The sequence below is a fragment of the Ranitomeya imitator genome, chromosome 10 (genome assembly GCF_032444005.1).
Source record: "Ranitomeya imitator isolate aRanImi1 chromosome 10, aRanImi1.pri, whole genome shotgun sequence".
Lineage (NCBI taxonomy): Eukaryota > Metazoa > Chordata > Amphibia > Anura > Dendrobatidae > Ranitomeya > Ranitomeya imitator.
This window is the reverse complement of record NC_091291.1, coordinates 88904999-88922140: the sequence shown is the minus strand read 5'-3', so window position 1 is coordinate 88922140 and position 17142 is coordinate 88904999. Positions and strand designations below refer to the sequence as shown.

The 17142-nt window shown below is 47.7% G+C and overlaps 1 protein-coding gene across 2 annotated transcripts in view; it reads right to left on the bottom strand.

Moving 5' to 3' along the window:
- GRIK4 (glutamate ionotropic receptor kainate type subunit 4) overlaps nucleotides 1-17142 on the bottom strand; it is a 583539-nt gene that overhangs the window by 78471 nt on the left and 487926 nt on the right. For both annotated transcript variants that reach the window (XM_069742917.1, XM_069742916.1), the window contains one exon: nucleotides 4408-4611. In XM_069742917.1, coding sequence (XP_069599018.1) covers nucleotides 4408-4611 — 204 coding nt within the window. The remainder of the gene's footprint in view (nucleotides 1-4407; nucleotides 4612-17142) is intronic.

Sequence of the window (17142 nt, the reverse complement as noted above, 5' to 3'; positions counted from 1 at the left end):
CCATAGCTCTGCCATATAGTGCTCTGCACCGTTCATATCTCCCCATAGCTGTGCCATATAGTGCTCTGCACCGTTCATATTGCCCCATAGCTCTGCCATATAGTGCTCTGCACCGTTCATTATTGCCCCATAGCTGTGCCATATAGTGCTCTGCAATGTTCATATTGCCCCATAGCTCTGCCATATAGTGCTCTGCACCGTTCATATTTCCCCATAGCTGTGCCATATAGTGCTCTGCACCGTTCATATTGCCCCATAGCTCTGCCATATAGTGCTCTGCACAGTTCATATTGCCCCATAGCTGTGCCACATAGTGCTCTGCACCGTTCATATTGCCCCATAGCTCTGCCATATAGTGCTCTGCACCGTTCATATTGCCCCATAGCTGTGCCACATAGTGCTCTGCACCGTTCATATTGCCCCATAGCTGTGCCACATAGTGCTCTGCACCGTTCATATTGCCCCATAGCTGTGCCACATAGTGCTCTGCACCATTCATATTTCCCCATAGCTGTGCCATACAGTGCTCTGCACCATTCATATTTCCCCATAGCTGTGCCATACAGTGCTCTGCACCGTTCATATTTCCCCATAGCTCTGCCATATAGTGCTCTGCGCCGTTCATATTTCCCCATAGCTGTGCCATATAGTGCTCTGCACAGTTCATATTGCCCCATAGCTCTGCCATATAGTGCTCTGCACCGTTCATATTTCCCCATAGCTGTGCCACATAGTGCTTTGCACCGTTCATATTGCCCCATAGCTCTGCCATATAGTGCTCTGCGCCATTCATATTTCCCCATAGCTCTGCCATATAGTGCTCTGCGCCATTCATATTTCCCCATAGCTGTGCCATATAGTGCTCTGCACCGTTCATATTGCCCCATAGCTCTGCCATATAGTGCACTGCACGTTCATATTTCCCCATAGCTGTGCCACATAGTGCTCTGCACCGTTCATATTGCCCCATAGCTCTGCCATATAGTGCTCTGCACCGTTCATATTGCCCCATAGCTCTGCCATATAGTGCTCTGCACCGTTCATTATTTCCCCATAGCTGTGCCATATAGTGCTCTGCACCATTCATATTTCCCCATAGCTGTGCCACATAGTGCTCTGCACCGTTCATATTGCCCCATAGCTCTGCCATATAGTGCTCTGTGCCATTCATATTTCCCCATAGCTCTGCCATATAGTGCTCTGAACCGTTCATATTGCCCCATAGCTCTGCCATATAGTGCCCTGCACCGTTCATATTGCCCCATAGCTGTGCCACATAGTGCTCTGCACCGTTCATATTGCCCCATAGCTCTGCCATATAGTGCCCTGCACCGTTCATATTGCCCCATAGCTGTGCCATATAATGCTTGCGCCGTTCATATTTCCCCATAGCTGTGCCATATAGTGCTCTGTGCCGTTCATATTTCCCCATAGCTCTGCCATATAGTGCTCTGCACTGTTCATATTGCCCCATAGCTCTGCCATATAGTGCTCTTCACCGTTCATATTTCCCCATAGCTCTGCCATATAGTGCTCTGCACCGTTCATATTTCCCCATAGAGCTCCACATATATCTCTGCCATTGCTGCTGCTGCTGCAATAAAAAAAAAATGCCATACTCACCTTTCTTGCTTGCAGCTCCCAGTGTCCGGTCCCGGCGTCTCTCCGCACTGACTGATCAGGCAGAGGGCGCCGCGCACACTATATGCGTCGTCCCGCCCTCTGACCTGCACAGTCAGAGAGGAGAGACGCCGGGAAGATGGAGCGGCGCCCGGCGGCTGGAACGTGGACAGGTAAATATGCGATACTTACCTGGTCCTGGCGTCCGGCTCCTTCTCCCGCACAGCTGTCTTCGGTGCCGCAGCTTCTTCCTCTATCAGCGGTCACCGTTACCGCTGATTAGAGAAATGAATATGCGGCTCCACCCCTATGGGAGGTGAAGCCGCTTATTCATTTCTCTTATGAGCGGTCCCACGTGACCGCTGAACAGGGGAAGAACTGCAGCACCGAAGACCGTGGGACGGCAGAGAGAGCGTCAGGATCGCTGGAAGCAGGTAAGTATGCCTCAGCGCCCTTTCCCCCTCACCCGCCGACGCTGCCACCCACCTTGACTCGAGTATAAGCCGAGAGGGGCACTTTCAGCCCAAAAATTTGGGCTGAAAATCTCGGCTTATACTCGAGCATATACGGTAGATGATAACTCAGGGGGCTCGCCAGGTACCGCATGTGACAAATCTATACCTGTCATTAGTTTTTTTATGTTCCTAATGTGGAAAGGAAAAATAGATTTCATAAAGCAGATATGAATCTAGCCTATCACTAGAGATGAGCGGTGTTCGAGTCGAACTGTTCGCCAATTTCAAATTCGAGTTGTTTTGGGCGGTGTTCGAGTCGTTCGTCGAACTCGAACAGTTTGCTTAAAATTTGGCTGTTCGGGTTTCTGTTCGATAACTGTTCGTTCACCAAAAGACTCACTTGATTTGCACATTAAAACTGTTTATCATTGTTAATAGACTGTTTCAGTGTATAGTGGGCGGGGGGTAGATCTGTGCTGAAATAATGCCGATCTCCATTTTTTTTTTCTTTCCCGCATTTACAGTGCAGTCTCTCAGCCTATCGGCACTGCACACACACACACAGCTATGTGCATGTGATGCACACAAACAAGGGCATCTGTCATTGGTTGTGTATGTCACATGTCCTTGCCCTATAAGAACCAGCCATTTTCCCCGTCGCCACCATTTCTTCACTGCTGCAGCTTAGTGTTAGACGGCACCGCTGCTGCTGTGGGCGCTATACAGTCTAAGAGTGTGAATTGCGAGCGAATTGTCAGAGAGATAGGTTTAGGGAGTCGGGAGGAGTCAGGACTAGTTGTAATATCAGCCCTTTTCAGGGTAGGTTACAGCAGTTCATAGCACTGTATTCCAGGCAGGTCTGTGCCAGTGCTGTGCAAGTGTTTGTCACAGCATTTGGAGTAATCCACCTCAGCCAATACTTTGGGCCTAGTAGCAATTTCTGCTACTCAGCAGAGTACCCCACCCATGAAGCAAGCTACACCGCCTTCTTTCTTTCTCAATCTAACCCCTCGGCTCTGGGGTGTCCACTCTCCCTCCAGCTCTCTCCTTCTCACAGGTGGACTACCGCGTGTATTCACACTGTGGCAAATCTTTTGGGCCCAGGCATAAGAAGTCGTCGAGGTAATGGATAATATGTGCCGCCTTACAAACGTCCATGACGACACATTTGAGGAAGCAACTAAACGCCTCAAATAGTGAGCAGAATATGGAGCACCCCATGGGCAAACAGCGATCTATGTAGTATGCTCCTTCACAGAAGCAGCCCAATGGGAGGACACTATTCGGACGCACAGGTAGTAACCGGAATGCCCCCTCAATGTCTGTTTTGGCCATTAGGGTGCCCCTTACCAACTTCTTGACCCTCCTGATTGCCTCGTCAAAGGAGGTACAGTACATAGTACTGTACTTGGTTCCGCGTCGATGTTGTCGTTTACTGACCTGCCCCTTGGATATGACAAATGGTGGATTAGTCTGAATATATTGGGTTCCTTTTTTGGCACAACTCCCAATGGGGGTACCACTACGTCTTCTAAGGAAAGTGTTCTGAATGGACCCGCCGCCATTCTACTTAAAGATATTTATTTTTAAATTTTTTTTGTCACGACATCTGGGTGTTGGTAGGGTGATTTTAGATTTTTACTCCAGCCTTTCTTGATTTTAGAAGGGCATGACATGCCTATATCTGTGTCTCCTCCTCCTTTTACTCCTCCACCTCTTTTCTTTTCGCATGACTATATGTAGTTGTGACTTTTCCATGTGTTTGTTGTGTCTTCCGAGCAGTTTGTCAGCTTTTGGACACCTTTTAAGGTGTTTTCTATGTGTTTTCTATGTGTTTGTATGTGCTTCTGTATGCCTGCCATTGGTTTCAATGGGGTTCGACGGTGTTCGTCGAACGTTTGTTGAACATTCATCGAACACGTCCCAGTTCGATGAACCGAACCGAATTCGAACACTAGAGAGGTGGCTCAACACTACCTATTACTCAAAACTTTATGTTTTTGACACATGGATTCAGGAGAAAAGTCATTTTTGGCTGGACAAGTACATGACGCTGGTTTGACATGTTTCAACATTCATGGTCCGAGTTTGGACCAAGATGTTCTGACCAGCTGCAGGTCTCCTCATCTGAGCTCAACAGTGTCATACATGTCTATGAGGATGATGAATTTGTGTCAGAAGACCTGCAACCGGTCTGAACATCACAGTCCGTACTCAGACCCGTGAATGTTGGACATTTGAAACAGACTTCCTTTTTTATACAGAGGAAGAAAAAAAATTCTAGAATAATGTGTGTATCAGGAATATGAAGACTTTATTACTGTTCTCTTACCCTCGATATCAGTTCTCCCACCATTCCATTCCAGGTGCCATTCAACTCTGAAACCCCATAAAGTCCATCAGCTACCAAGCGGATCTTATAATTAAAGTGCAGGGTCTTGGATAGCTCCTGTAGCATGTCCACACAAAATCCTTCATATCGGTCATTACCTTCAAGTTCCTGATGGTTTGGCTTTAGCATCAAATATGGATTTTCCTGAAAAATAACTGGGTTTGGTTATTGCAATCATTTCAGATTCTGTTGTTTCCATTACTTTTGTGTTGTAGATTACAATTGATTTCCGGTAACCATTAATGAATGAATATGATATCACATGAAAAAAATATACACACAGCTGTTCGGAAATTGCAGTGTTTTAGATGTAAGTTTACAGGGGTTTTCTGAAAATCTTTTAGTGTAAAAAATATGTCTCAATACTCCTAGAAGTAATTTTGTACTTTATACCCTGCCTAAATTGCTTACCGCTGCTGAGCTTTTGTTTCCCGTAATATCACGGTGCTGTCCTGTTTATTCTAGTCCTGTCTCTCAACTAATATCGCGGTTGTGATGGTGGGAAAGAGCGCTGGAAGAGGACAATGAACATGATGTCAATAATGACAACACGTGTATTATGGGAATGGTGAAGCCGGCACAGTCCACAGATCGAAGCGCTATTAATGACAAAGTGACCTGAGGCAGGAACAAGAGAGCTGGTGTGTTCACGTGATGGGGATCAGAATCTTGGCCGTGGTAAGCAATCTTGACAAGGTGTAAATAACGAAGATACTCAGGCTTGCAGAGAGACATTTTGACAATGAAAAGCTGTACTTGCAACAAACCCCTTTTTTTGGTGTCACACGTCCATTACATATGGACTGAGCTCAGACCACCATGTCTCCAAACCTGAGCTAACTGCTCAGACCCTTAGTTTTCCTGTGTCCTGTCTGTCTGCAGCCTCCTGCGCTTCTAGTCCTTGTTTCCTGTGTACCTTACCTGTCTGCTGCATCAACATCCAAGATGTATTGCCATTCAGATCTGGGCTAAGACGACCCACCTCATAAAGTGAGCCCGTAACACATATGGAAAGAAATGACAGAAGAGACAGTGCATCTGGCCAGACTCCTCACCCCACACCTGGTCTCCAGGCACATTACCTGGTCCTTCCACACCATACATATCTGCAAATAGTCTGTAGGTTTTTCATGGAGCCACTTGCAAATGCCCTATAAAAAGACTACTCATGCTTCAGTTGCACTTTTCATCTGGACATAATCCTTTTTTTTGTTTTCCAGTTTGACATAGAATAGTCAATGTGTTTAGAGAGGAGTTACTGCTCCATCTGAATGAAACCCAGACTGCAGACCATGTGATTTGCAATGTTTCATGGAGCCATGAGGCCTTCATCAAGTGTAACAAGTCTACTCGTTGTGAATTTGCAAGTTTGCCCAAGAGACTCATGGAGATACATTAAAAGCCAGTAATGCGGAGATATTCACATCTAAAAGCAATGATTGTTGGAAAACTACGTGTGTACTACGACTTCCATCTGTTGCCTTCCATGTAAATGACAAAACAATACATGCCTTTGTATTCGGAGATAAACAGATGTACAATAGGTCCCTGTAGCTTTCTATGGATGTCAAATGAAAGCAGTCAGAGTAAACCAAGATGTCATACAGTCACATGTATGGACCCCTAACAGATAATAACAACCTATCATTTTTAATTTGAGATTAGTCAAGTTTGTTTCATTCTCCATTTTTTTTCTAGCCTAAGAGCAGTGGCATAGGGCCAATGATGGCAGTCAGTGCGGCCACAAAGGGGCCCATGAGCTGGGGGGGCCCTATGTTTGTTCCGGCATCGGATCCCTCAATCCATCATTGCATGTTCAACTGTATCGGAATCCAGAATGCTGATACAGTTGAACATGCGATGACAGATGTTGAAAGCAATGATGAACAAGGGAATGTCAGCTGACGATCCCACCTCCATCATTCTTCCTCTGCATCTGACGTCTCAGTTCAGTAGGTGCGATGACATCACTAGATGGCGACTACTGTGCTGAGATGTGTAGAGCTTCAGAACGCAAGTTGCAGAGACCAGAGTAGCGGAGGAACAAGGAGGAGATGTGAGTATTTTTTTTTTAATTAGTGAATACATTTTGGGGGCCATAATATTATATGGAGGACTATGGAGAGCACAGTATACTACATGGAGGACTATGGCGAGTGCATTATGCTATATGGGGGAATTCATTATACTACATGGGGGATAATGAGGAGTTTGTTATACTACATGGAGGACTATGGAGAGTGCATTATACTATATGGAGGACTATGGGGAGTTTATTATACTACACGGCGGACTATGGTGAGTACATTATACTATATGGAGGACTATGGATGCATAATATTATATGGAGCACTATGGTGTGCATTATACTACATGAAAGATTATAGGATACCGGGCAGCACGGTGGCGCAGTGGTTAGCACTACAGCCTTGCAGCGCTGGGGTCCTGGGTTCTAATCCCACCCAGGACAACATCTGCAAAGAGTTTGTATGTTCTCTCCGTGTTTGCGTGGGTTTCCTCCGGGCACTCCGGTTTCCTCCCACATTCAAAAGACATACTGATAGGAATTCTAGATTGTGAGCCCGATCGGGGACAGTGATGATAATGTGTGCAAAAACTGTAAAGCACTGCGGAATATGTTAGCGCTATATAAAAATAAAGATTATAAAAATAAAGATTATAAATAAAGATTATAAAAAGATTATAGGATACATTATACTATATGGAGGACTATAGGGAGTGCAGTATACTGTAGGACTATGTGGTGCATTGTACCATTAGGAGGACTATGGGGTGTATTATGCTCTATGGAGAACTATGGGGTACATTATACTATAAGGAGGCCTATGGGGTGCATTATACTATATGGAGGACTATGGGATGCATTATACTATATGGAGGACTTTAGGATGCATTATACTATATGGAGGACTATGGGATGCATTACACTATAAGGAGGGCTGTGGGGTGCATTATACTATATGGAGAACTATATAGTCTCCATAGCTAGGAACCATGTGTAAATGGGGAAGACTAGGCAGCGAGGAAGTGGGGAGAGCACCTTATCGATGCGCACACTGGTGGTCACTGGAGCAGAAGTCGCTGGCGCCTGCTCAGAAGATCCCTGAATGAAGGTGCCCATAAAAATAAGGATGAGGTATACATTTCTGAGGGAGTGCAGGACGCAGGCGTGGGATTCCAGGGCCGTAACTGAAGCTGATGGGAGGGGGGTAGTGTTGCAATGAAGACAGGAGGCAGGGATTTTGCCCCGGAGCCTGGAAGAAATCATAAACATAAAGAAAGAATCTAATATTTCTCAGCAACAAGACCATTAATATGAGGCCTACAGGTAGGATGAGTGTAACATTTCTATTACCTGTATGCCCATATTAATAGGTTATATACGTCCTGGAGGGTGACAGATTCCCTTTAATAGTGAGTGACGGTCAGCAGCATATTCCCCCATCACCTCACCATTACTTGTATCAATCCTATTATCTTAATGGTGTTATTGTTTTAGCTTTGAGCAGAGATTATGGTTTTATGTTGCTGATGTATTTTTGCTGTTTTTTAGTCTATTTGAAGAGAAGCTTCACCTTTTTCTGTTTGTGTGAAAATAATAAACTTTATAATATATATGTATTTACGATTTGAGCAGTCGGCTTACTGAACTCTAGCCTCATGCAGCCTATTGTTAGGAATCTTTAGAGTAAAGCTACTGCTAATTGCCTTGGAAGAGGCTGTCACAGACTGATAAGCAGCATCTAACAAAGTCACACAGGATACTTCAGCTGGGCTAAGATAACATCCATAGTTGTGTTAACCTTCTGAATGCCAATGCTTCACAGCACACCAGCTTCTTTGTAGTTAAATTATGTCAGTTATAAAGAATGGCTTCTAAGACATATACTAATTTAGGTAGTGGTGCAATATAGTTAGGTTTTGGGACAGATGGGCACCCCATTGATCCTTCCTTGAGTTACTACACCACCTCTTGGACTATACAATGGGTATAGGCTGTCCCCCCTTACCCTTTTCCCTCATACTGTTTCCTTACACATTTCTCGCCACCTAATGTCCTCTCACACTTCCATCCCATGTTGTCCCCTACACTCCCCCGATACTCTCCCCTCACATTCGCCATCATACTATGCCCTCACACTTTTCCCCACCACATTATTCCCTTAAACTTTCCCCATATACATTCCCCTCATACTTTCCCCTGATATATTTCTCTCACCATACTGCCACTAACACTTCTCTCTCCATATGGTCTGCTCACAGTTTCCTTCCAATACTGTCCCCTAACACGTCCCCTGACTTCGCCCTCTCACAGTCTCCCCATACTGTCTCCTAACACTTCCCTAATGTTTCCCCCTCACACTCTCCCTCATACTGGCCCCTCACATGTTTTTCCCCATCATGCCCAGTCACATTTCCCCCACATACTGTCCCCTTAAACTGTCTTTGTCCACACTATCCCCATCGATAAGACTGCTTTGTATTTTCAACTCTATTGGAGCAGTTACCTTATTGCTGTCCTCCTTCTCTGTGGTGGAGGAGTGAAATCAGCAGTGTAATCATTGCCCTTACCCCAGAAGTGCTAGCAGTTAGGGCTGCAATTGAATTTGAGCCTGAAAGATGTGAGTACAATTGACAGCAGAGAGCAGTTGCGTGCATGAGGCGGCCAGATGGTGCCCCCTTGCTGGCTGTGCCGAGGGCAAATGTCCTGCCTCTTACTTCCCCCTAGTTTCACCCCTAGTTTAAACAGTGGAGGATAACCAACTTATCTATACAACAAATGGGTACACTGCAAAAGGCATGTGGGTCACACAAAGTACATGAAAAATCCAGTAGAGATGAGCACGTAAATGCTCAGATGCTTGTCACTCGAACCGAGCAATTCCTAATGCTCAAATGCTCATTTTGAGTAACAAGTATATTGGGAGTCAAAGGGAAATCCAAGTATTTTTCTGGCAGACCCTACAGAGGGGTCTGGGCAGCAGTGAAAATATTGAAATTGTTGGAAAAAGTGCTAAATGGAAGGAGAGCACCATGGGGAAAAGCATCTCTGACTCCCAGATCAATGCTGAGAAAAATGGTGTCACACTTTTACTCCACTTTAAGGACTGACAATAAAACGTTCAAAATCAATCAGAAATTGGAGTTTACAGGGAAAAAAAGTTAAACATTTTACCTGTATAATGACTTGTATATAAAGATAAATTTAAAAAGGATTTTAAAAAAATTATAACTTAAGTTAACTAAAATTGAATTTTTTAATAAAAAATTGGAAATGTCAGTGGAATTAATGAAGGAAGCAAGAAGTGCATTAGGGACTCAGCTACACCCTGTATTAGACATAAAAGAGGGTCTTATACACATTCTGTTCAAATTGTAATGTAGTGGTACTCTTAGACTCATAAACGCTATTCACTAAGTGCAAATCCTGCCCAAAATTAGAAGCAGGGTCATCCATACAACTTGAAGGCACCAACTCTAGTACCTCATTCAAATATTGTGATCAAAGTATAGATGTGGTACTCGTCCACTCATAAAAGTTCTACACAGTGCAAAGCCAGCCAAAAATTACAAGCATGGTCATTTATACACCCTTGACGGCAGCAACTGGTGGCCTAATTAAAATATTAAGAAAGTGTACACTTCTATCAGGCCAATTTTCATTTTTATTTCAAACCAATTAAATTTCACACAAAGCAGGTTTTACAATATATATGACAATAGTCAATTTTTTTTAACCAAAAACATTTTATGAACTGTACCAGGCCAAGCACTTTTTAAAAATGTTACCTCACTGTAATTTTACACAAAGTACGTTAAACTGTATGGATCAATCATTAAATCCATATAAAGTTTTGGAAGCTTTTTTTGTAGTTTAATACACCAGCGAAATGTAACAAGAACCAAGTTACAATATATGGATGAGTCATTGAATCCATGTACATGTATTCAAGGTTTATTTTATTTCTATATAACACTGAAATGTAAAAGAAAGCACATAATGCTGTATGGATCAGTAATTGAATCAATAGTTTTATATCACACCAAAATTTAACTGAAAGCACGTAAAACTGTATGTGAGTAATTGAATCCAGAAAATGTTCTCAATGCTTTTTTGTAGTGTTACATAACACCGAAATGTACCACAGAACATGTAATACTCTATGGATGAGCAACATAATACAAATACTTCTTGAAACAATTTTTTGGAAGGTTAGATACGACCGAAGTGTACCCAAGAAAAGGTAATACTGTATGGATAAGCAATCTAATACCAAAAAAAATGAGACAACTTGTTTTGAGGGTTAGATTCCACTTATAATCTACCCAAGAACATGTAATACTCTATGGATGAGCAAGATAATATTGAAAAAAATGAGACAAGTTGTTTTGAGGGTTATATACCACCGAAATGTACCAAAGAACACGTATTACTCTATGGGTGAGCAACACAATAGCGATAAATTTTTGAGCATTTTTTTTAAGGGTTATATACCATTGAAATGTACCCCAGAACAAGTTATGCTCTAAGGATTACTAATTTAATCCAGATACATTTTTAAACCTTTTTTTGGAGTGTTAGATATATCAGAAATGTATCCCAGACCACGGAGCACTGTATGGCTGAGAAATGTAATCCAGAAAAAAATTTCAACACTTTTTGAAGTGTTGTATAACACCAAAATGTAGCTCAAAGCATATAATACGCGATGGATCAAACAATATATTCAGTTTTTTCACATGTACACAATATACTTTGCAAGGGACTGCACAGCCCTAATTACTGTCTACAGACTATACTCTGAAACTGTTCTGCTCCTGCAACTCTCTCTCCCTCCCTAGACTAAATGCAGATTGTATGTGATACAAACAGAAAAGCAAATGATTAGCCCTTAGATGGGCTTTTAGTTTGATGGCTCAGCATCATCACCAGAATGAACACTACAGACCTCTGATTTGTTATACTGTGCACACACAGGCCTAGACAAGAACTCTCTCCCTCCAATACAAAGTGTCACAAGGCTGTGCAATGGGGTCAGTGTGCCGAGCCGGGCGCCGCCGATCCTTTTATAACCTCTGATGATGTCACACGGCCTGACAGTCACGATAATACCACAACTAAAATGGTTACGATGTTACAGTGATGGCAAGGGAGTTCCCGCATGCTTATTTACTATGTAGAAGGTGATAAACATGTGGGGCGGGGATTCGAGTTTTAAATAAAGCATCGCCCATTACTTGCTGAGTAATGATCACATCCAAGCACCCAGATACTCCAGTGATATCTGGATATCTGAGTATCACATGATCGCTCATCCCTCAAATCCAGTCTAAACAGCAAGTTATTTCTGCTTAGGAAACTGTACACAATTAACCCCTTTACCCCCAAGGGTGGTTTGCACGTTATGGACCAGGCCAATTTTTACAATTCTGACCACTATCCCTTTATGAGGTTATAACTCTGGAACGCTTCAATGGATCCTGGTGATTCTGACAATATTTTCTCGTGACATATTGTACTTCATGATAGTGGTAAAATTTCTTTGATATTACCTGCGTTTATTTGTGAAAAAAACAGAAATTTGGCGAAAATTTTGAAAATTTCTCAATTTTCCAACTTTGAATTTTTATGCAATTAAATAACAGAGATGTGTCACACAAAATACTTAATAAGTAACATTTCCCACATGTCTACTTTACATCAGCACAATTTTGGAACCAAAATTTTTTCTTGTTAGGGAGTTATAAGGGTTAAAAGTTGACCAGCAATTTCTCATTTTTACAACACCATTTTTTTTTTTGGGGGGGGGAGGGACCACATCTCATTTGAAGTCATTTTGAGGGGTCTATATGATAGAAAATACCCAAGTGTGACACCATTCTAAAAACTGCACCCCTCAAGGTGCTTAAAACCACATTCAATAAGTTTATTAACCCTTCAGGTGTTTCACAGGAATTTTTGGAATGTTTAAATAAAAATGAACATTTAACTTTTTTTCACAAAAAATTTACTTCAGCTCCAATTTGTTTTATTTTACCAAGGGTAACAGGAGAAAATGGACCCCAAACGTTGTTGTACAATTTGTCCTGAGTATGCCGATATCCAGGGCCGTATTTGCCACTAGGCACTCGAGGGCACGTGCCTAGGGCGGCGACATTGCAGGGGGGCGGCGCCTGGGCAAGGATTTTTTTTTTTTAAGGCACAAACGCCCCCCCCGCCTGCCTCCCCGCCCCCCCCGCCTGCCTCCCCGCACCCCCCCGCCTCAGCATCCCACCCACCCTCCATGAAGAGAGACGATACTCACCTGCTCCAGCCTCCAGCGATGCCTGTTCTCACCGTCTGTAGCGCGTCCTGAGTGAGCAGTCACATGGTACCGGTCATTAAGGTCACGAATATGCGCATATTCATGACCTTATTGAGCAGTATCACATGATCGCTCACTCAGGAAGAAGGCGCTGCGGCTGGACAGAGCGCCAGAGGGATGTCGGCGGCTGCGGTGCGCGCAGTGTGTGGGACAGACAGCTGAGCTGAGCGATGTTCTGCAGGGAGGGAGGGGGGGCGATGTTCTGCAGGGAGGGAGGGGGGGCGATGAAGTTCTGCAGGGAGGGAGGGGGGGCGATGAAGTTCTGCAGGGAGGGAGGGGGGGCGATGAAGTTCTGCAGGGAGGGAGGGGGGGCGATGAAGTTCTGCAGGGAGGGAGGGGGGGCGATGAAGTTCTGCAGGGAGGGAGGGGGGGCGATGAAGTTCTGCAGGGAGGGAGGGGGGCGATGAAGTTCTGCAGGGAGGGAGGGGGGCGATGAAGTTCTGGAGGGAGGGGGGCGATGAAGTTCTGGAGGGAGGGGGGCGATGAAGTTCTGCAGGGAGGGAGGGGGGGCGATGAAGTTCTGCAGGGAGGGAGGGGGGGCGATGAAGTTCTGCAGGGAGGGAGGGGGGGCGATGAAGTTCTGCAGGGAGGGAGGGGGGGCGATGAAGTTCTGCAGGGAGGGAGGGGGGGCGATGAAGTTCTGCAGGGAGGGAGGGGGGCGATGAAGTTCTGCAGGGAGGGAGGGGGGCGATGAAGTTCTGCAGGGAGGGAGGGGGGGCGATGAAGTTCTGCAGGGAGGGAGGGGGGGCGATGAAGTTCTGCAGGGAGGGAGGGGGGGCGATGAAGTTCTGCAGGGAGGGAGGGGGGGCGATGAAGTTCTGCAGGGAGGGAGGGGGGGCGATGAAGTTCTGCAGGGAGGGAAGGGGGGCGATGAAGTTCTGCAGGGAGGGAGGGGGGGCGATGATGTTCTGCAGGGAGGGAGGGGGGGGCGATGATGTTCTGCAGGGAGGGAGGGGGGGCGATGATGTTCTGCAGGGAGGGAGGGGGGGCGATGATGTTCTGCAGGGAGGGAGGGGGGGCGATGATGTTCTGCAGGGAGGGAGGGGGGGCGATGATGTTCTGCAGGGAGGGAGGGGGGGCGATGATGTTCTGCAGGGAGGGAGGGGGGGCGATGATGTTCTGCAGGGAGGGAGGGGGGGGCGATGATGTTCTGCAGGGGGGGGGGAGATGATGTTCTGCAGGGAGGGGGGGCGATGTTCTGCAGGGAGGGAGGGGGGCGATGTTCTGCAGGGAGGGGGGGGCGATGTTCTGCAGGGAGGGAGGGGGGCGATGTTCTGCAGGGAGGGAGGGGGGGGCCAAGTTCTGCAGGGAGGGAGGGGGGGCGATGAAGTTCTGCAGGGAGGGAGGGGGGGCGATGAAGTTCTGCAGGGAGGGAGGGGGGGCGATGAAGTTCTGCAGGGAGGGAGGGGGGGCGATGAAGTTCTGCAGGGAGGGAGGGGGGGCGATGAAGTTCTGCAGGGAGGGAGGGGGGGCGATGAAGTTCTGCAGGGAGGGAGGGGGGGCGATGAAGTTCTGCAGGGAGGGAGGGGGGGGGCGATGATGTTCTGCAGGGAGGGAGGGGGGGCGATGAAGTTCTGCAGGGAGGGAGGGGGGGCGATGAAGTTCTGCAGGGAGGGAGGGGGGGCGATGAAGTTCTGCAGGGAGGGAGGGGGGGCGATGAAGTTCTGCAGGGAGGGAGGGGGGGCGATGAAGTTCTGCAGGGAGGGAGGGGGGGCGATGAAGTTCTGCAGGGAGGGAGGGGGGGCGATGAAGTTCTGCAGGGAGGGAGGGGGGGCGATGAAGTTCTGCAGGGAGGGAGGGGGGCGATGAAGTTCTGCAGGGAGGGAGGGGGGCGATGAAGTTCTGCAGGGAGGGAGGGGGGCGATGAAGTTCTGCAGGGAGGGAGGGGGGCAATGAAGTTCTGCAGGGAGGGAGGGGGGCGATGAAGTTCTGCAGGGAGGGAGGGGGGCGATGAAGTTCTGCAGGGAGGGAGGGGGTGGCGATGAAGTTCTGCAGGGAGGGGGGGGCGATGAAGTTCTGGAGGGAGGGGGGGGCGATGATGTTCTGCAGGGAGGGAGGGGGGGGCGATGATGTTCTGCAGGGAGGGAGGGGGGGGCGATGAAGTTCTGCAGGGAGGGAGGGGGGGCGATGAAGTTCTGCAGGGAGGGAGGGGGGGCGATGATGTTCTACAGGGAGGGAGGGGGGCGATGAAGTTCTGCAGGGAGGGAGGGGGGGCGATGAAGTTCTGCAGGGAGGGAGGGGGGGCGATGAAGTTCTGCAGGGAGGGAGGGGGGGCGATGAAGTTCTGCAGGGAGGGAGGGGGGGCGATGAAGTTCTGCAGGGAGGGAGGGGGGGCGATGAAGTTCTGCAGGGAGGGAGGGGGGGCGATGAAGTTCTGCAGGGAGGGAGGGGGGGCGATGAAGTTCTGCAGGGAGGGAGGGGGGGGGCGATGATGTTCTGCAGGGAGGGAGGGGGGGCGATGATGTTCTGCAGGGAGGGAGGGGGGGCGATGATGTTCTGCAGGGAGTGCCATGGGCTTTACACTTCTTGGTGACACTGCGCACGGTAGACACAGGAACATTCAGGTCTCTGGAGATGGACTTGTAGCTTTGAGATTGCTCATGCTTCCTCACAATTTGGTTTCTCAAGTCCTCAGACAGTTCTTTGGGGGCGATGAAGTTCTGGAGGGAGGGGGGGGCGATGATGTTCTGCAGGGAGGGAGGGGGGGGCGATGATGTTCTGCAGGGAGGGAGGGGGGGGCGATGATGTTCTGCAGGGAGGGAGGGGGGGGCGATGATGTTCTGCAGGGAGGGAGGGGGGGCGATGATGTTCTACAGGGAGGGAGGGGGGCGATGAAGTTCTGCAGGGAGGGAGGGGGGGCGATGAAGTTCTGCAGGGAGGGAGGGGGGGCGATGAAGTTCTGCAGGGAGGGAGGGGGGGCGATGAAGTTCTGCAGGGAGGGAGGGGGGGCGATGAAGTTCTGCAGGGAGGGAGGGGGGGCGATGAAGTTCTGCAGGGAGGGAGGGGGGGCGATGATGTTCTGCAGGGAGGGAGGGGGGGGCGATGATGTTCTGCAGGGAGGGAGGGGGGGGCGATGATGTTCTGCAGGGAGGGAGGGGGGGCGATGATGTTCTACAGGGAGGGAGGGGGGCGATGAAGTTCTGCAGGGAGGGAGGGGGGGCGATGAAGTTCTGCAGGGAGGGAGGGGGGGCGATGAAGTTCTGCAGGGAGGGAGGGGGGGGGCGATGATGTTCTGCAGGGAGGGAGGGGGGGCGATGATGTTCTGCAGGGAGGGAGGGGGGGCGATGATGTTCTGCAGGGAGTGCCATGGGCTTTACACTTCTTGGTGACACTGCGCACGGTAGACACAGGAACATTCAGGTCTCTGGAGATGGACTTGTAGCTTTGAGATTGCTCATGCTTCCTCACAATTTGGTTTCTCAAGTCCTCAGACAGTTCTTTGGTCTTCTTTCTTTTCTCCATTCTCAATGTGGTACACACAAGGACACAGGACAGACGTGGCCATTATACAGTATGGAGCACTGTGTGGCCATTATACAGTATGGAACATCATGTAGGGCCATTATACAGTATGTGGAGCACTGCATAGCCATTGTACAGTATGAAGCACTGCGTGGCCATATTTTTTTTTTGTTTTAATATATATTAAACAGTGTGATCAGCAGTGCTAAATGGGTGTGGTTGGGACTTGGATATGGGTGTGATTAGTTGTGAAATGGGTGTGGTCAGAGGTGTGGCCTAAAATTTGCCACGGCGCACTACGTGCGCCGCAACCTTTAGACCTTTTTCCCTTCAAAAGTTGGGAGGTATGGCACCGCATTTCCCAGATCACATCAAGTACCGCAAATCCCATAGGGAATGAATGAAACCAAACGCAGTGTTGCCGTAAGTGATCCGTTACGTGGCAGATGCAGAAAAACTGCCTGATCTGCTGCAAACGGCAACTTTCACATCAGTGATTCTTCCCAAAGTCACTGCCGATAGTGTCATACTCACCAGAGGGGGAGGCAAGCTAAAAGTGCCTAGGGCAGCAGAAACTCTAAATACGGCCCTGCCGATACCCCACATGTGGGGGAAAACCACTGTTTACGCACATGACAGAGCTCGGAAGCGAAGGAGTGCCATTTGACTTTTCAATGCAAAATTGACTGGAATTGAGATGGGACGCCATGTTGCGTTTGGAGAGCCACTGATGTGCCTAAATATTGAAACCCCCCACAAGTGACACCATTTTGGAAAGTAGACCCCCTAAGGAACTTATCTAGAGGTGTGGTGAGCACTTTAACCC